The sequence below is a fragment of the Silurus meridionalis genome, chromosome 21 (assembly GCF_014805685.1).
Source record: "Silurus meridionalis isolate SWU-2019-XX chromosome 21, ASM1480568v1, whole genome shotgun sequence".
In the NCBI taxonomy this organism is placed as follows: Eukaryota; Metazoa; Chordata; class Actinopteri; order Siluriformes; family Siluridae; genus Silurus; species Silurus meridionalis.
In genome coordinates, this window is record NC_060904.1 from 3,931,799 (window position 1) to 3,952,796 (window position 20,998).

At 38.5% G+C, this 20,998-nt stretch overlaps 1 protein-coding gene across 1 annotated transcript in view; it reads right to left on the reverse strand.

Annotated features, from left to right (window-relative positions):
- prex2 (phosphatidylinositol-3,4,5-trisphosphate-dependent Rac exchange factor 2) overlaps window positions 1-20,998 on the reverse strand; it is a 91,608-nt gene that overhangs the window by 10,948 nt on the left and 59,662 nt on the right. Inside the window, exons 25-37 of the mRNA XM_046833456.1 lie at window positions 20,762-20,969; window positions 19,339-19,518; window positions 19,124-19,218; window positions 18,630-18,712; window positions 17,906-17,996; window positions 17,152-17,280; window positions 16,004-16,045; window positions 14,499-14,701; window positions 11,608-11,710; window positions 11,360-11,503; window positions 10,181-10,295; window positions 601-667; window positions 49-239 (exon numbers count right to left, since the gene is read on the reverse strand). Of these exons, the coding sequence (XP_046689412.1) occupies window positions 49-239; window positions 601-667; window positions 10,181-10,295; window positions 11,360-11,503; window positions 11,608-11,710; window positions 14,499-14,701; window positions 16,004-16,045; window positions 17,152-17,280; window positions 17,906-17,996; window positions 18,630-18,712; window positions 19,124-19,218; window positions 19,339-19,518; window positions 20,762-20,969 (1,651 nt within the window). The remainder of the gene's footprint in view (window positions 1-48; window positions 240-600; window positions 668-10,180; window positions 10,296-11,359; window positions 11,504-11,607; window positions 11,711-14,498; window positions 14,702-16,003; window positions 16,046-17,151; window positions 17,281-17,905; window positions 17,997-18,629; window positions 18,713-19,123; window positions 19,219-19,338; window positions 19,519-20,761; window positions 20,970-20,998) is intronic.

The following is a 20,998-nucleotide window of genomic DNA, read 5'->3' on the forward strand; positions in this document are numbered from 1 at the left end:
TATGTTTCTATGTCCATGTTTGATCATGTGAGTTTGTGTGTGACTTACCGGTGGACTCCACTGTTACACAGGACGATGTGGCAGGCTCCGAGACGGCTGCACAGTTCAGACGCCACAGTGAGCAGACCGACTCCAGATGCTCCGCATGCCGTAAACTGGCATGCAGCAGTGCGCCGACATGAGATGAAGCTCTCCATCAGTCTGTAGAGCTCATCCAGAGCATTTAAGGGACGCATGAGCTACAGAAAGTCATTGGGAGAACAGATGAAAGTAGAAAAGAGAAATTAGAATTTTTATAATTCCTATTCCTTCCTTCCATCTATCACTTCTTCAACCCATCCACCCTTCTTTCCATCCACCCGGCCATCCTTAAATCCTTTCATTCATCCATCCATCCCTCCATCTGCCCTTCCTTCCATTCACCCTTCTTTACATCCTTCCCTCCAACTATCCTTCCAAAAACCACAGACTGCTATGAGAAATAAAGCCTGACGTAAAAACCTACACAGATTTTTCTCATCATGTATAATTGATACGTGCAATAATCAGGTTCATTTGGTTCACGTGACCCTCACAAATCTTGTGTGCGTGACTACAAACCTTGTCTATAAAGACAGCCTTGGGAGCTGAGGTCGGGTTGAGGTTGGATTGGTCCAGGTAAAAGGCCCTATTAACAAAAAACACAAGCATGTTACACATTTTTTTAATAGTTTGGTCTTCCTTTTTTTCAATGTTAGAAGTGGTTTGTAAAGTGGGAAAGGTCACATGTTCAATCCCAGCAATGCCAAGCTGCCAATGCAGGGCCCTTGAACAAGGCCCTCAACCCCCTTAAATATTCACTTGTATAAATAAGATCTGGATAAGGGTCTCCCAAATGCCAGAAATTAAAATGTAATTTGAGTCAAATTTTACCAATTTTTACATGAGGGAAAAAAATACAGTGTGAGAATCCATTCATCCATCCATCACTTCATTTATCCTTTTCCTTCTTATTTCCTTACTTCCATTATCTATCCTAACATCTATCTTTTCATACATCCTTCCAGCAATCCATCGTTCTATCCATCCATGTCTTCATTCATTCCTTCCTTTCTTATTTTCATCAATCGATCAATCAATCCACCCATCTATTCATCATCCTTCCTTCTTTTTTTTTAAATGAAAATGTAAATGAAAATAAGGTGAGAAAATAGAGAAGAAATGACCTAGATTCAAGCACAGTCACTTAACCACAATCTGGCAGGAAGGATGGGGGGCAGTAATTATGATAAAATTTCTGCTTCAGACAACATTAATATTACTATTTTCCCACCACATATTTTTTTTCTAGAGAAGATCACTAAGAGCTATATGAAGCATCAGGGTCCAGAAGCAAACATTATGAGGCCTTTAATGACGCATGACAAAATCGACTCGCTAGCAATTACGCCTACACACTAATATAAATCAAGCGTAACACTGGTTCTGTTTGCCTAAATACACCAGGAACGTTTCCATGAATCAGGATTTTCAAATGGCGCAATGACATATGGAGGAAAATGGCCTTTCAAACCGGGCACAAAAATATCCACAAGCTAAATCACAACACTGAGGCTAGTCTTGCTCTGACTGATTTAGCACACTTCTGGAAAGTTCCTAAAGACAGGCTAAAAACGTCAACAACAAAATTAGCCACAATCATATTTACAGTATGTGTGTGTGTGTGTGTGTGTGTGTGTGTGTGTGTGTGTGTATATGAAAGAGAGAGAGAGAGAGAGAGAGAGAGAGAGAGAGAGAGAGAGAGAGAGAGAGATCAAAGTATTCTCTTTGTTAGCATGACCAGGAAGTGGATTTATTTAGCTACCCGGATAAAACAACCTGACTTAAAAAAGCTTGACGTTTTATTTTCATGCTCTAACAAACACACCCCCTCAAATAAACTACAAAATAAATATTCATCTTATCCCACGTTTTAATTTAATATTAGCCTTTAATATTAGCATCTCTCTTCAGGACAATACAAAACATTTAGCCAGGGTAGCCTGTGTGCTGAGAACATTCTGGATGATTTGGTGTGGATGAAAAAAATATCCTTACATACCATTTTTTTTTCATATTAGCAGCATTCTTAGCATAATCTATCCTTCCTTCCATCTTCCAATCCATCCATCCTTTTCCATTTTTCTTTTGACATCCATCCAACTTCCCTTGCATCTTTCTATCCATCTGTCTTCCCATCCTTTCTTCCACCCTTTTTTCTAAGTTTGCTTTAATTTTCCAATCCATCCTTCCTTCCAATTTTTTTTCATTCTTCCATCTATCTTTCCTCTCATATTTCCCTCCATCCTTCCTTTACATAGATCACCTTTCATCCATTCATCCATTTATCATCCATCATATTTTTTTCGATGCAAAAAACATTGTCACAATCAGTCATGAAAAAGCACTACATATACAGTATCATATAGTAAACTTCCACATTGTAGCTTTTATCCATTTATTGTTGCATTTAATGTAAAGTCCAGAAGACAAGAGAGACTACTACTAACTCTGTAGTTTCTTCACCTGCCTCTCTACGTTTTCTCGTGATATTCATTTTTACTTCCCCAAATGATTGATGATGTAATGTTTAACAGATGTAAAACTGGAAACAAAAGCAGTATGAAGTTGTTGTTTTTTCTTATTGTTTGGCAGCTACAGTACAAATTCTGCTGAATCAGCTTATAAAATCTGATACGTTTCGTCATTAAAGTTTTTCAAACCGCCAAATTCTGTTTAAGCCAAAGTCTTGTGTGGGAATGTCAACACTTAACGCACCACATCCTGTATTCACACAGCTGTTACTTACAGTGGTTTACACTGTGAGCCCCTCAGCAGATGGTCCAAACATAACATACACACACCTTCACACTGCAGGAAAACAACTGCACTCTTGTACTTCTAATGACTTGTGCTGTCTGAATCTCAGTGTGCGTGTGTGTGTGTGTGTGTGTGTGTGTGTGTGTGTGTGTGTGTGTGTGTGTGTGTGTGTGTGAGTGTGTGTGTGTGTGAGCTGTCTTTATGAAAATAGCTGTAGGGGAAAATTTCTGAATTTCCCACAGATTATTTACACACGTACACATCTTCACACACCCACACACGCTTCTAAGAAAGAAAATTATGGAGATGGAGAGAGAGAGAGAGAGAGAGAGAGAGAGAGAGAGAGAGAGAGAGAGAAAGAAAGAGCGGGAAGAAGAGAGGGGGGGTGTAGAAATAAAATGTAATCAAAAGCAAGTGAATAAATAAATTAATATACTTTATAAATAATAAAATTAATAATAATAATAATGAAGGTAGAATTTATTTGAAATAACTAAAACATAAACCTAAAATTAATGATAAGAAAAAGTAGAAAAGGGAAAAAATAGCAAAAACAGAAGAAGAAGAAAAATAAGTTAAAAATATGAAGGAAAACAAGAAGGAAAGTGGATAGAAGGAAGAATAAGAAAAAAAAAAGACAGCGAAAATACGAAGGAAGAAGCAGAACAACAGCATGAAGGAACAGAAGAAACAAAAGAGGAAGAAAATAGGATGAAAAAATGATGATGATGATGATGATGATGATGATGAAGTACAGGATGAACATGAATCTGAAAGAACAGGAATTGCCAGGCACTGACATGGTGCTCAGTTTCCTCTCTTTTTTTGCTTCAGTCTTTCAGCCAACCAGTATTTTATGATGCCTTTATCGTGAGGTCCAACGGAACACACTGGCTCAGAAAAAACCCACATGATGATCCAGTAGAGAACGTTCGTGTAATGAGTCGGTCCTCAGTGCTGAGTGATGAGGCGGCCTGCATGCAATATTGTGCTGTGTGGAATTTCGGAAGCCCCGTGTGGAGCTCTGACTGAGAAGCAGCACCTGAGTGGAGGCTTTCCCTCTAATTAATCTTAATAGAAGCCTTTAATGGAAGGGCTGGATGTTCGCCAGCGTCAGCAATAACGCCACTCAAACAGAGCGACGGATCAGAGCCAGAGCAGCCACGCTCAACCTTCAGCTCTCACAGAGCACAGCATGACCGAACAGGTGAGGAGCAGAGTGTGAATGTTTAACAGCATGCTGGGATTTTCTTTCAGAAAAACAACTTCGTTAATATGATTATATGCAACATATTTGTGACTTTGATCAAAAATGTATAAGTCGTAGGTGTCAGTAGCGATTTTTTGAGTCATTTCCCTCCTGCAGGAGGTTGCTTTCTATCAAAACCTCATGCCAAAAAAAATAAGCTTCTTCCCATTCGCATCTGCAAGGACCCACCATCATCTCTGGTCTGTCTTCATGAACACTTATATTAATGTTAACCGCACAATGTCATTTCATGGCCTTTAAATCAAGGCAATTATTAATTGCATTAGTAATTATTACTTATTACTTAGTTTTTCATATACATACCGTATTTATGGCGCCATTACAACATGACAAATTCCTTGTATATGCAACCCATGAGGCAATAAATATGAATCTAATTCAGATTCTGAGAAAACTGAATGGGCATGATAGTGTGTGAACATGTACAAACCATATTTGGTAGGATAAATGATGTTAGATGTCAAATTGAGTCATAATTTTTTCCATTAATAATAATAATAATAAAAAAAAATAATAATACTGATGGCAAAATAATAATAATAATGGTATTCAATTATTATATCAATGAATTATATCAATAATTATGAATAATTTTTAATTATATTGATTGTATATTAAATTAAATTATTATTATTATCATCATTATTATTAATAATAATATTATTGTTGTTATTATTTTATAATGAATTTATTAATTTTACCTGAATACAGTATAAACCCTGCTCAGGAAATATCATATTGGGGTAAATGGGATAATTGGATAGTGCTGCCTGTCACTGGGAAATAAATACAAAGATAAAAGCCAAACGCATTTTATTCAAAGAAATCTGACTTCATTTTAACCTGTGTGTGTGTGTATATGTGTGTGTGTGTGTGTGTGTGTGTGTGTGTGTGTGTGTGTGTGTGTGTATGCGGGTCTTTAAGTAGACTAATAAATCTATGAATAACCCTGTGGTGAGAAGCACTGGCATGAGCAACCTGTGATCTCAAAGCACCTCTGGATGACCCTCTAAACCCAGCCAGGCCTGATTTCATCCTGGAACACTCTCTGAAACATACGCACACAAAGTGCATAGTTAAATTTCCAAATTGTAATTGGAGGATGGATTTTGTTTCGACTAAGTTGAGTCAAATCGCTCGTTCAGGTCATTGTGAGTTCTTTAGTAAGTGCTCGCTGGAACCACAATCCACATGTGAATGAAAGGAAGGCGATAAATAAGCAATGCCTGGTATCTAGAATTATTTAAAGCAACAAATTTCTGACAGAACACTAAACCAGAAACAAAGAAACCATGCACAGCCATGCCATGTGCCTTTGATAGCTAGGCAGCATTAGCTCTCTAGCCTTTTAACTTTAGCTCTTTTAACTTTAGGGTTGAAAGAATCCAATGAGGGACAAAATTTCTGCTGGGAAATATAGTGCACTAGTTTAAGCGAGCTAATTTGTTTTAACATGCTAGTTCACATAGATTTTATCAAATTATCCTTGCTGTTTTTATTACCATACTGATGCTATTAATCCTATTCAGCCTTTAGACTGCTGGTTTGGAAAGAAGCCCTGGTTTCTTATATCTATGATTCTATAATTTTGAGCCGTTAAAGTAATTATGTAGCTAGAAAATGATGAGCAAAAGACATAGGTAGGCTTAATTAAGATTATTTCCCAGTTGCACAATGTCCCAAAGTGGGCTATTTCTACACTACAGATATTTTCTGGTGACTTCATATCCATTTATAGTTACATTCATATAGTTCTTTAGCATAAACGTTAGCATAAACGTTGCTAGAAAGCACAGAAGAATCCTTCCCTAAATGTTACAAGAAGTTCACTATATTTGCAATGATATCTAATATATTATATGCTATATAGGAATATAGTTCCCTAGTTCAAGGGAAGTGAACATTTTATGCTACAACATCCAAAGACATCAACCTACTACTATTGTCTAGTAGAATTCTTAATAAGGGATTTATATGAAATGTAAGTAGGAAAAATAACACAAAGTCAGATAGAATAGTGTGATTATATACTGTACATGATTAGAAATGGTGCAAATGACATAATATAATCCAATATTTAACACTAACCATCAATGAAAGCTGGGCATGATGGGAGCTTTAAGGGGTTTTTCATATTTTTCTCACTTCACATGAGTCCTTGCTGTAAATTAATTTGAATTGGACAAACATGGTGGACGTGGCCAACCACAAAAATCTTTAAAATTCTAAAAAAAAAGAACAGATATTTGCTACAAACTTGGTAACCTATGTCAATGGTGGAGACGCAAATGAAACATATGCAGCTTGTCCGCTTTTCAACCCACAAGACAATAGCCCCACTCACTCTGCAAGAATGAGGTTTGCCAAAGCTCTTTTTAGTAGTTTTCAGGTGCCTCCTACATCAGGCTAAAAAGTCACAAATCCTGAACACGGTAAATACTGACATCTCCTAAATGTAATTATCTATCATGAACAAAGTTTTAAATACGCCATAACAATCCACTGCAGAATCTCAAACACCATCGCACTCCACCTCGGCTTTTCTTAATGTAACTACATTTGCACAAAATCAAATCTCTTCTGGCATCCTTTCCGAGACACACTGTTACTGCGGAGACAGAGATCAGCCTGAGGTTAGGCTAATGTGGAGGATTTCACTTTTCTGAAATACTGGTGGGCTGAGCCAGAGATATTTATGGAGCTGACAAAAAGATTACAATATGAATATCTCATAATATATGCATTACAGAGGCTTCGCATTGAATAAGATGAAATAATGGGATATGGTACAGTTTCCTTTACAGGTCCACCACATATCTCTGTCTGTCTTACAAACACACATCACGCCCACTGACAGCACTAGTGTGTGTGTGTGTGTGTGTGTGTGTGTGTGTGTGTGTGTGTGTGTGTGTGTGTTTGTGTCAGAGTGTGGGGGAAGCTGCCTGTCTGTCAGTGGCCAACCATGTCAGGTCAAAAGTTTGGCTCTGTCAGGATAACATCAGGAAAAGCATTGACAGTCAAAACAGGGTGGTGGAAATACACCAAATTAGGATGATTTAGTAAAAAATAAACCAATATGAGCAAGGGGGCGATATAACAAGTCCAAATGTGTACCAATAAAGTGGCAAAGAGTGCATTCTTACTTTTAATTGCATTTACACCAACCAAGCATAACATTATGACATTATAACATTATAAGCGGTGAAGTGAACAACACTGATTATCTCTTCATCATTGCACCTGTTAGTGGGTAAATATATTTATTAGACAGCAAGTGAACATTTTGTCCTCAAAGTTGATGTGTTAGAAGCAGCAAAAAAGGGCGAGCAAAAGGATTTGAGCGAGTTTAACAAATTGTGACGTCTAGACAACTGATTCAGAGCATCTCCAAAACTGCAGCTCTTGTGGGATGTTCCTGGTCTGCAGTCCTCAGTATCTATCAAAAATGCTCCAAAAAAGGAACAGTGGTGAACCGGGCGACAGGTGTGTGTGTGTGTGTGTGTGTGTGTGTGTGTGTGTGTGTGTGTGTGTGTGTGTGTGTGTGTATTAGGGCTGTCAATCGATAAAAATATTTAATCGCAATTAATCACGTGATTATTCGCACATTTTTATCTGTTCTAAATGTGTCTCAAATGAATACTTTTGAAGTTTTTAATACACAAACTAATAGTAACGATGTTATAAATATATTAATTTCACTCAAACTCTCTCCCTTTGTTATGAATTATTATTTTTATTTTTATATGAATTTCTTTTAAAATATTCATGTTTCTATAGTTATATGTTAATTTTTTTGTGGTTGTTTTAATTGATAAATACGGTACGTGGCTCGTTTAAGAATTAAGTTCCGGTTCCAGTTGCTTTCCCTCAGTTGGCAGTAAATGTGGCTGAAGAGAGGTCATTGCTAAAATTGTCTGGGAAGCCCACGGACTGAAGTTTCTTTATTAAATAGATATTTTTATTTGTTAAATAAAAATAAACATGGGCATGGACAAATATGGATGCCTTATGCATATGTATTTTTAATTTTGGCAAACCACAAAAAAAATCTACCCAGAGGAGTGGAGGTTACTATAACAGCAAATGGAGACTAAACGGGATGTTTAAAAAGCAAATACAAATCAGGTGTACACACATTTTTTTAATTTAAATACTAATTGAGATTTAAAGTTCTTTCATTTTAGGTACACGGTTTGAGGCCATACATTTGCTTACACATGTGCTTAGAATAACACAAAAGCACACTCTGCACAATACAGAATGTGGGCCCTTCCTGACATCTGGAGTTATTACAGGAGAACAAAGTGACTTTCCAAATACTGCAACACAGCAGAAAGAAGTAAACGACTCAGCATTTTTAATAATAAAAGAAAGGGGAAAAAAGGTTAGAATGTGACAAGGCCATATTTCTTTACTATGGAATGCTTTCCTGTCTCTTTATCATATTCCCACCAATCTCTTTAGGGATTCTGTGATGTTATCTTGGGTCAGTTACACATATGACACACTCATGTTCAAACACACATACACACACATATTTACATGGCAGGTACGATTAGTTCACGAATACCGTCAGCAAGAACAGCGAATCTAAGAGGACAGGAGAGCTCATAAATCCTCGAAATATCCTCGAGAAATGTTGAGGTTGGGCCAGCTCCGCTTGTGTCCCACCACATGAAGATTATTGACCTTCAGAGATTAGATTCCGACCCCGCAATCCCAAACCATCTAGAGACGTACCGGCGCCCTTTGGATCCCATTTCATGTAGAGTTTTGACATTAGACTTCTTTGAACATTTAAAGGCTCTGGCATGGAGGAGTTGGTGTTGGATCTCTGATGATCTCAGATTTTGAGCTATTTTATAAGTTGCTCAGTAGCTCGTAATTCCAGAACGTCAGATGACTGTATAAGGAAGGACATTACTCATAATCACACACTCTGGTGCTCATGATAGTTCTCACTCTCCGATGTTATGTATTGTTTTTTTAATTTATCATCACACTTTTGATATGACGATGGGTTGCCCTCTTGAGTCTGGTTCCTCTCAAGTTTTCTTCCTCATAATATCTAAGATAATTTTTTATTGTCACAGTTGCCCCAGGCTGCTCCTCAGGGATAAACACACATCATTTACTTACTGTATATTACATTTTTATTGTTCAATAATTCTTACGTTCTGTAAAGCTGCTTTGAGACAATGTTCATTGTGAACATAGAAGCGCTATAGAAATAAAGTTACACTTGAACTATGTTAAAATAAAGAGAGAGATAAATATAGTTTTAAAATATAGTTTTATTCATCTCTGGGCTAAGGCTTGTGGAAATTATAATATTATATTCTAGGGGTCTGGAGGAAATCAGAAGTAAGAGATCATTAAAGCAAGGCCACACCTCTGCACTGGAGCATAAAGGCCACGCCTCCTGCATTGAGACACAGAGGCCACACTTCCTTCACTGGGACTATTACACAAGCCACACCTCCTTCACAGGGACTATTGCAGAAGCCACACCTCCTTCACAGGGACTATTGCAGAAGCCACACCTCCTTCACCTTGACTATTGCAGAAGCCACACCTCCTTCACAGGGACTATTGCAGAAGCCACACCTCCTTCACAGGGACTATTGCAGAAGCTACACCTCCTTTACTGGGACTATTACAGAAGCCACACCTCCTTCACTGGGACTAATACAGAGGCCACACCTCCACTGAATCTGACAAATGCATAGTCCACACCCACCTGCAAGTTGTACACTTACAGAGGCCAATCATTTCTCACTGATAATAACAATAATAGGCACAAAGACCACACCTAAAAAAGCTGCAAAAGCTCTGGAATTGATATGAATAAAGCGGCTACACCTCCTTTACTGGGACTCGCAGCAAACAGGACACAGACAGACAGTGATTCTGCCTGGACACTGATTAAAATGTTTTGTACTCTTTAAATAAAAATATGCAGACGACACCAGAAATATGAGTGTATCCGTGGCGACTTTACAAAATAAGGCGTTTCTCCAATTCAACACAAAGTGAATAGGCTGCTGAAGTCTAAACCTGAGAGTGCTGTACCTGAGTCTCTTGTAGTACTGTTTGACCTTCTCGAGTGACGTGGCGTTGATCTGAGCCTGATGCTCCTCCACCGAGACACTGTCTCTGTAGTAATAACCCTCCATGCTCTCCAGTGCTACAAAATAAAAATGCATTCATTTATCATCTTTTAAGTGCATGCCTGAATAATGGAATTTTAAATCAATTTTTTTTTTTTTTTATACATTTTATAAATAAGTCTATTGTGTAATTCTATCATAAAGTTTATAGTAAACGCTGTAATATATCCAATAAGGAATAAAATATTTGAGGGTGGGCTGGAATAAGTTTTAATAATGAGGTTGTATTCTTTTTATCCATTTCTAGTTACATTCAATGCTATCAAACATCCACGAGACAGGTTTTATCACTTTTAAAACATCTCTAAACCCTCGTTCTTTCACCCGTCTCATTTTTCTCTCGCTTGAAGTTATTAAGAGAAAGAAGGAAAAAAGAAAAAAGCTTGGTCAGCATCTATAAAACGGCAAAACCAACAATCCTGGAGATTTTCTCCTGGAGAAACTGTACAGGTGGGAAGCTTTGCATTAAATTAATAATAAATAAACATCTCCTGCGCGTAAACAATATTAGCATGTAGAACATCCGCTATTTAAATCCCTTTGCAATGAATGTGTTAGAAATAAAATGAGAAATAATTTCCAGAAATACTTTTTTTAATGGTCTTACATTTGGTGTATTGTTATTTTAGTGTAATGTAAATGTAATGTGTATGAGACATTAAAAACATTATATCAGACAAAAGCATTGGGACACCTGACTTATGTGGTTCTTCCCCAAACTGTTGGAGGCACACAACTCTCTGAGATGTCTTTGGATGTGCAATGCTTTTTTTCTTTGCATTGCCCTTGTGCACAAAGTCAGCTCCATGAAGATATGCTTTAAATATGTTGGAGTGGAAGGTCTCCTGCTATAAGGGTTAAGGGCTTTGCTCTGCTCAAGAGTCCTGCAGTGGCAGCTTAGTGGTGGTGGGATTTGAACTCATTACCTTCTCATCAGAACATCTCAACTGAGCCACTTCATTTCCCTTTACACTTCCTAAGATAAGAAGATTTTTCCCCAGCAACAGTAAGCAAAAAAATGAGGTTTCTTTCTGGATTTTACAAATAAACACACACACATACACACACTTTTTGGACGTACCCTGAGTGAATAGGACGGGGTGGATCCTGAATCCATCGCCGTGTCTCAGTCTCTGAGGCAGCTGCTCGAAGTAAAAACCCTCTAGATAAAAATACACCTTCATGGCCTGCCTCGTACCCTCCACCTGGTAGGAGATAGGCATGTCTGTGTGCACACACACACACACACACATGCAGACATCACACACCAGATCACATCATGACCAAACCGAGCTAAAGTTTCCAATTTAAAACTGATACCGCACTCACTCGCAACGAGGGGCTCTCCTTCGAAACGTCTGAAATGAAAGGTCACCTTCTCAAGATCCAACAGTGCAACCTGCGTGTCCTCCAGCATGGCCTGTTCATCGGTCTGAAAGAACCATGGACAGCACCATATATAACACCTTCTGTATTGTCACAGTGATTGCACGTAAGTGGTTGTGTAATTGTCATTTTATTCTGAAGGATACTGAAGGATCAGTTTTTGCTCAGAACTTCTGAACACTGGAGCATCTCATCTGTTCATTCTTTGAGTGTGTTTCTGAGCCATGCAATGGTGGAGAAAGCTTGAATACCCACCAATCCTCTTTACTGCTTTAGATCTAATGCATCTTTGACTCTACTCGTTTTACAGATCTAGTGCTTGCAAGAACCTGACGTAACATAATTTCTGGGCACGTTTGTGCTTCTCTAGGTGGAACACAGGCTTTTTCTAAACTACAGTATCTGCAGGCTGGGCAATGAGCATATAGTAATAAAAGAGTACATTAATACTCATATGCATTTTAAAAACGTGTTCATTTGTGGTCACTACAAAACCGAACACTGAAAACAGTGAAAAAGTCCACTGTCTTCATTGAATGGCTTCCCTTTCCCATTACCGTGGTCTTCTCTGAGCTTCTGAAGGATTTGGAAAAGAAGCATTAAACAGGCTTTGGGAAGCGATTTCCTCTGGGCTACACAGTTTAACCTCTTCTTTCGGTACATGGTACAGCAGATAAGAGTGAAAAGCTCATAGTGTAGAAAATGTGCATTTTTCAAACCACTTCTGCTAGAAGATACCAGAGAGCAAGTTCTCTATTTGCTATACCACCATTAAATTACTATGAATCTGGTAGAATGGACCACAAATCCATAGCCTGAGACATGCAATGAAATAGAAACATGTGCTTTCACACTATCCCAAACAACAAAAATGTAGTCTGAGGGTCTGGTGAAACATCCGCAAAAAACCCTTGTATACATACATTACTTTTGGTATTGTTTTGAACGCTGGAGGTCATCCATTAATCGCAGAACCACATCTATGTGCATGTAGGCAACCTAGTTTTCTTGGGTGTTTGTTCACTTTTGAGCCAGTTATGCTGAATAGATTTCTTTTATATTGTGCAGGTACTAGTATGAAGATCTATGTTAAATAGATATCAAAGCAGTGTATCACACCTAATATTTTCTGCTTTGGCTCTTATTACCCTGTCCCACAAGTCAATTTGTTTCTTTCTTTCTTTCACATGATTTTGCAAAATAAATTCTTATTTATTTTGGTGTCAAAGCTGGAAAAACAATGATGAGGTCAATCATATATACAGTATTATTGAACATACTATAACTAACAAACACAAACAATTTTGAAAAGAATTCAAGATGGTGATAAATATAATTAGCTGGAAATTGATGTTAAAAAGTTTGTTGAACTCGTCTCAGGCTTCTTCATTGTACTCGATTCAAACATTAGGAATTTAAACATACTTAAAAATCTGGCTCAAATACGATCCAATGTTGGTGCCAAAGTGTTTGGAGTACTTGTCCTAAATTTGGTCCAAATGTTCAGTAGAACCTTTCGAATATGCATACCAAATTTCACAATGTTCACACAATCCAAGCCAGAAGAAAGAGAAGTGGAATACAACAATAGGGTACCTGAGGCACATTAGGGGGCCAAGCACCAAAAGTGCCTCAGATACCCTATTGTTGTATTCTACTTCTCTTTCTTCTTCTCTTTTACTTTCCATTGGAACATCATCTGGGAAATTTTGGAAATAATCCAATTTGTAACTTTGAATTTACGGGAATTTATTAGACATTTTTGGAAATTTATATTAACTGTATTGTATACAAACATAAATATAAACATTTTGTTTGGTCATAAACTGACATGAATGCAAACTAATACAGATTTTAAATAATGACATTTTTGACTGATTTAATTGTAAGTATAATCTTGTTGCACAGTAGCTCACACACAGCACAAGGAAGTTTAAAACATACAAACGTATGTAATATTTATGTAATTTATGTGAATAATCACGGACAGTTTTTGACATTATTTTGTGTGCAGGATTCAAGAAATGATGAGTGCTATGTTATGAAGCGCGGCGCACTGCATGTAGGGGGCGTGGCCTTAAAAACCCTTCAGTAAATGTGCTGTGTGCATGTGACTGATGAATGTGCAGGTAGAAATTTAACTGAAATTGCATTTAATCTGGTAATTTTACCCAGAGATCATCCGGCGTGATTTTTTTCAACTGCATTTAAGTTTCCTGTTATAGGCTCACCTGCAATTTTGTAAATTCCCAGTTTATTGAATCCAGTTAATTCCCATAAAAATTTCCAGTCTTGAAAATTCCTGGAATTTTGCAACTCTACTTGTGACACCACTGACACCTAAATAACAAATTCCAATAACTTAAAGTAATGGCACCTCATTCAAGATCAAGCATGTAGGCTATTCATGTAAAAAATAAAAACTATTATGGTTGAACATTTCAATTTGAACGTGACAATATTTCGGATTTCAAACATTTTGCTGCTCAGAAAGTCAAAGTGGTGTGAGAAGGACCCTAAAGTTGAGTTTGAGTCCTTGAATTTAAAAAATATATTCTTCAAACTGTCTCCGACCAACCCGAATCCAAAGCTCGGTCAAATCAGCTTTCAGATCAGATTCTCAGATTCACCTCAGATGTGTGCAACTATCAAGGGAAGTGACCGAGCTAGATCTGATCCCCCTTAATCCGATTCCCGACTCTGAAATGTCATCCAAAACAAACCACAGCTGCAGTGCTAAATACGGATGTCTCCTGTGAGCCGTGTTCCCAGACACATGCAATCTTCATCCCTCTCACACACACACACACACACCAACACACACACTTATTTACCAGGTTGGGGGAAAGAAGGGATTGGAAGTGCAACAGAAGGCCGGTGTGAGAGATCTGCTCCAACCAACGACGACTCTCCTGAGCGTCACTTTCTCCTCCAATCACCCGATTCAAAACGGCCAGCAGGTGCTCCGCAAAACTACACACAGCTCCCACCAAACTCTGACTAAACACCATGTCTCTCCTTAGCTGGATCTCAGAGTCTGACAGACACAGAGAAGAAAACCACATATAAATGTTCGCTTTGGGTTTGACATTTTTATAATTATATAAAACAACAACAAAGCCAATGGTATTCATGTACTTCATTACTGTACTTAAGTAATTTTTTGGCTACTTTCTAGTTTTACTGAGTATCAAACTACATCTATGATTCATAATATGAACTTTTTACTCCACTATATTTTCATTACAGTGACTGTTACCAATTACATTTTGCACTGCTGTTGTATATCATTAAAGTTCAACACTCCCTGACCAACATCTGCTGACTGTGAGTGACTTTTCATCCCTGCTGGCCAAATTTTCAGTCCAAAAAAAGTTTGAATAAATTCCAAAAACTTTGAGAACCAGCTTTTGTTGACTGAGACTGAGAGGTGCATCAAATCACAGTCAGCTCTGATTTTTTAGTAATGAACTTAGTTTAGAAGTAAGTTTTGCAGTAAGGGATCTACACTTTTACTCAAGTATGATTTTCAAGCACTCCTTACACCTCCAAACAAAGCAGTCAATAATATGAAAAGAAACTGAAAAAGGAGAGGAAAGACAAAGGAAAAGACAGATAGATACACACAAAGAGCTCTGCTATAGAGATCTGACCCCAACCTTATACACCTTTGGAATAAACTGGAATGCTGACTGCACCCCAGGCCTTCTCACCTCACCTACATCAGTATCTGACTTTACTAATGTCCTTATAGCTGATTAGGCACATTATTATAACAGCAAATGAGATCTTAATGTGGAATGAGATGTTCAAAAAGCACATAGAATTCACAGGTCAGATGCCTTTTTTGTCAAAATAGTGAGGACGGACGGACGGACAGACAGACAGACAGACAGACAGACAGACAGACAGACAGAGAGACAGAGAGATAGATATGATGTGAACATGATGAGAAAAAAGAAGAAGGCGTTCGAGAGAAAAAGAGAAAACCAAGCACTTGCTATAAGGTTTGTCAAATGATTTATTAATGTATGCATAAATTATTCATGCATATATTAGAAAAACGAGAGAGCCCGAAAATAAAGACCAAAAGGATACACACACACTCACACACACAATTTTCCAAATGATAGAGAAGAGAGCAAAAAAAAAAACCCAGAAAGTGACTGAAGTGACAGAAAGATCTTGGGAAACAAGCAAGAGAAAGGTCGAGAGGAAACAACAAACGGACATGGGCCAGAGAAAGGATTTGACTGAGATAATGGCATGAAAGAAATGGAAAGATGATTAAAAGGAGATCTAAAAACACATCTATGAGTGAAAGGGAAGTGATACGTACCTGTGTACTGGAGTAACACCAACAGCAGCCTTGCTTTGATTTCTGAAAATAAAGAAAATAAAACCCAAAAGAAATCAGTCAATTATTTTTTAAAGTGGAATTTTTTAAGATCTCCCTTCTCAGGCCATGTGTGTGTGTGTGTGTGTGTGTGTGTGTGTGTGTGTGTGTGTGTGTGTGTGTGTGTGTGTGGGGTCCAGAGCTGTCAAATTTCCTTCATATAATATTTAATTCCTGAATAAAAAATAGTCTTTGAATGTATTTCCACATATACAAGATAACCCAAGACTTAACCATTGAGCTCTATCTATCCATCCATCCATCCATCCATCCATCCATAAGTATGAGGTTATAAATGTCAGTAATAGTTATAATGTAATTTCTTTTTTTTTATTCTTAATTTTTATTCATATTATGGTCATATGTTTGGTCATATGTTTTATTTGATGCCAGAGACTCAAATTAGACGTTTCTATGGAAACTACACACCACATTAATCCCCAGACAGAGTGGGAGTGAGAATGTTTGATTATTGTATATGAATATTTAAATATATGATTTAAATAATATACAACAATTGGATTTTTTCTGATGGCCCTTGTGCACACACACTTACACACACACAAGCAAATATAAATACACAAAAACACATGCAAACACACAGAGATACACATATAAGCAAATGCAAACAAACCTATATGCGCACACACACACACACACACATACACACACACACACATAATCAGACATAAACATACACACACATACATAAACATATTCACTCACAGTCTTTCTCCCACACACATAAACAGAGACACATGAACACACAAACATGCACACGCATACACACATACATAATAACTCACACATCTTTTTAAACAGACACAAACACACACATAAACAAAGATACAAGGAAACAAATATGCATGCGTGCAAACACACACATACACACACACACAAACAGGGACACATGAACACAAACATACATACGCATACACACATACATATGCACTCACACTCTCTTTCTCTCATACACACACACACACATAATCAAGTTAAATTGTGTGTGTGTGTGTGTGTGTGTGTGTGTGTGTGTGTGTGTGTGTGTGTTTGTCTAAGTGAGCAAAACGCCACAAAAACAGCAGTCTGACCTTCCACGAACTTGCCAATGGTGTGTGTAAGAGCCTGAACACTGCTTGGGAGGTTCCACGGATCCTGTTTAATGTGAAGTCGCAGTTTTTTGGTGCAGTTGACTTTGGGCTCCATGTCCTGGTGAAATTCTGTTCACACACACACACACACACACACACACACACACACACACACACACACACACACAGACCCAGTGATGACTTTGAAACTCAGCGGTAAAAGCGACTTCAGCATGCAGGGGATTAGGAAATCGAAACAACTGGGATTATTCCATAATCTGCTTCTCTCATTCTGAGAGGGATTAGGAAACACTGGTATCATAGTGGGGCCACACACATGTGAAAACACACACACACACACCAGCAATCAAGTACCAGGATTTTATCTTTAGTATAGTGAAATGATGTTTCCTAAAAAAATTGTGTAACTAAAATGTCTGTTACGTTGTAAAAGATTGCAAATTGCAGGAAGTACAGAAACTGCAGGAAGTTTAGGAAGTGCATGGAGTTTAGGAAGTACATGAATTATGGGAAGTGAAAAGAATTACAGTGCAACCTACAACCAGTGAAGTTGAAAAAAAGATGCACAAAAAAACATTTCTAGAACCTCTGAAAAGAAAAAAAATCCTTCAGAAGGAAAACATTTTTCAAAAATTATTCTCCAGTGCTGAACAGTGCAGTGGAAATTCTCCATTGAAAATAAACAATTTTCTGCATAAAGAAAGAGCGAGAGAAGAAAAGGTTTTTTTTTTACCTTGTAGTCCTCGACCTGGTGTGAAACATTTTGTCTGTTCAAAGACCCGAGCCACTGTCACCCCCTTCAGTATGCTCATCATAGACTCCACCTGCAAAAACCATCATCATCATCATCGTTATTAATTTACATCAGCCTACATTAAATAAGAAGTTTATTGTGGTCATAATTGAGGATAATCCACGTGTACATAAACACTGACCACCAAAAAGGCTTTGGTTTTAAAGAAAAAGAGAAAAATAATGTGAAAGTTCAGGACTAAACCTCCAAACCTCAATCTGCAAGGCCCCTACACTTCCTGCTTCACCCCCAAAGTGAATGTATAAGTCACTCTCTACCATTTTTTTTTGCCACTGAGTTTATATAAAGAAAGAAAGAAAGAAAGAAAGAAAGAAAGAAAGAAAGAAAGAAAGGAAGAAAGACATGATCATACTGTAGTTTGTTGCTTTAATCAGTTACGTTGCACATCAGAGCAGCAGCAGCTTGTGATTAGTTGATTGTGCTGCCAATCACTTTCTATACCTCTTACATTCAAAATCTGAGTCCAATACTGAGTGATTCCTGTTAAGTAAGTCACATTTTCCAGTCACAAACTGTCTGCTCTGATACATATATCACAGTAAACAGGGTATATCTAGCGTGTGTGTGTGTGTGTGTGTGTGTGTGTGTGTGTGTGTGTGTGTGTGTGTGTGTGTGTGTGTGTGTGAGACAAAAGCATACACACCTGGCTAAACAGATGCTCTAGGAAGCCATGGAGCTTCTTCTGCTTGTCTGGAGATATCCACATACTGGCTGGCATCTCGTCTCCTGTGTGTGTGCGTGTGTGTGTGTGTGTGTGTGTGTGTGTGTGTGTGTGTGTGTGTGTGTGTGTGAGTGAATAAGAGAGAGAGAAAGAGAACGATAGGAGTTCATTAGGCCACAGAGACAGATGACAGAGGCTTGATTCTAATGGAGCAGAACAGTGGTGGCGTGAGATCCGTGTAGCTCTTTCATGGCTGCTGCTAAGCAATTAGCCAGTAACGGCTATCGACTAGACACAGATGTAACTTTGGCAGCGTCCTAATTCAGCTGTCAGAGGAGAGAGCAGGCTGAGATTCATACACATGGAGAACAGGGTGTGTATGTGTGTGTGTGTATTTGTGTGTCTGTATATGTGTATATGTGTGTGTGTGTGTGTGTGTGTGTGTGTGTGTGTGTGTGTGTGTGTGTGTGTATTACCTGAGTCCATCTCGTCACTGTGGACATAAGAGCTGCAGTGGCTGCTGCAGATGCTGGTAAAGGAGGCGATGGAATTCCTGTTACTGTTACAGTCACTGCAAAAAACAACACCAGAGTGTTACAGATTCAGTGATACAGTAGTCTTTGTGTGTGTGTGTGTGTGTGTGTGTGTGTGTGTGTGTGTGTGTGTGTGTGTGTGTGTGTGCGTGTGAGACCTGTAGGAGTCTCGGTTGCTGATGGTGTCGTGACCCGAGTCCTCCTGCTCGTCTCCCGTCACGTTAAAACACACTCGCTTCCCGTTCCGCTCTCCTCGTTCACACTCACTCTCTGCCGAGATGAAGCTCTCAGAAGGCTTTCCCTCAGGGCTGCTAGGGTGCGTGATGGACGAGAGCAAACTGAGGAGGATAGAGTGAAAAAGAAAGAAAGAGAGAAAGAGAAATGTTAGAAAATTCTAAAAGTACAATAAAAACAGCAAAATTTTAAGGAATGAATCAAAGAAACAAATGTGTAGAAAGAAAGAAAGAAAGAAAGAAAGAAAGAAAGAAAGAAAGAAAGAAAGAAAGAAAGAAAGAAAGAAAGAAAGAAAGAAAGAAAGAAAGAAAGAAAGAAAGAAAGAAAGAAGAAAGAAAGAAAGACAGACAGACAGACAGACAGACAGAAAGAAAGAAAGAATTTGAAAAACAGACAGACAGACATACAGACAGACAGGCAAACAGATTGACAGAGAGGCAGACATACAGACAGTCAGACATACAAACAGACAGGCGGACAGACAGGCAGACATACAGACAGTCAGACATACAAACAGACAGGCGGACAGACAGGCAGACAGACAAACAGACAGACAGGCAGATAAAGACAGACGGACAGACAGGCAGATGGACAGACAGATAGGCAGACATACAAACAGAGACAGATGGACAGACAGCTGGATGGACAGACAGACAGAAAGAAACAGAGGCAGACAGACAGAGAGACAGACAGACAGAGACCTATAGACAGACAGACAGGCATCTGAATCTGGGTTGTAGCTGTATTCATTAGGCCTGGAGATGCAGAGATATAGTGAGAAACTCATTAGGATCTCATTATTGAGAGGAAAGTCATTAACCCTCACTGGCCCTCACACCATTCCACTGAACTGCACATAAACTCCCACTGAGCTTCAGTACAAATACATAAACCACACCAACATACAAATTTACCACACAATGCAATGGCTCCTAATGAGGACTGAAAAAGCTCGTTCAAATGCTCATCAGCCCTTATCTAACACTTCTCTGAGCAACACTTCCACTCTGTGCTTCTCTCGACTTGTTTTCTTCTGGAAACGACTTTATAGCATCCTATTTTCTGTTCAACATTAACCTGCTCATCAACAATAATTAGGGCATCAGTACAGCCAGATCAGGATGCATCACTTTCCACATAGAGCCACAACTCAACAAAAACACAAAAACAATATCTCTCTGGACAAAAGTACTGGGACACCTGACTTTTCCAGCCATATGTGCTTCTTCCCCAAAACTATCAGCACAAAGGTGGAGGCCCACAATCATATAGGACGTCTTTGGATGAAGGAGCAGTACATTTTGAATGTACAAAAAAAAATTCCTCCCACCTCATGTATAAACTTACTCATGAATCTGTCCAGTGTAGCACTCCATCTCCTTCACTGCTGTGTTGAGTTTGGTGAGAAGTTTGTGGTACGCATCGACAGTGAGCAGGTCTTCCTCTCGCAGCAGGAAACGCAGGCCGTGTCCCTCGGTCCGGCCCAGACTGTGTCCTGACGGTGCAGCCATGCTGGTGATGCAGTGCTGCACATGCACCATGGGGTTCAGCTTACCTGAAAAAAAAAACACATTCGTTTTGTGA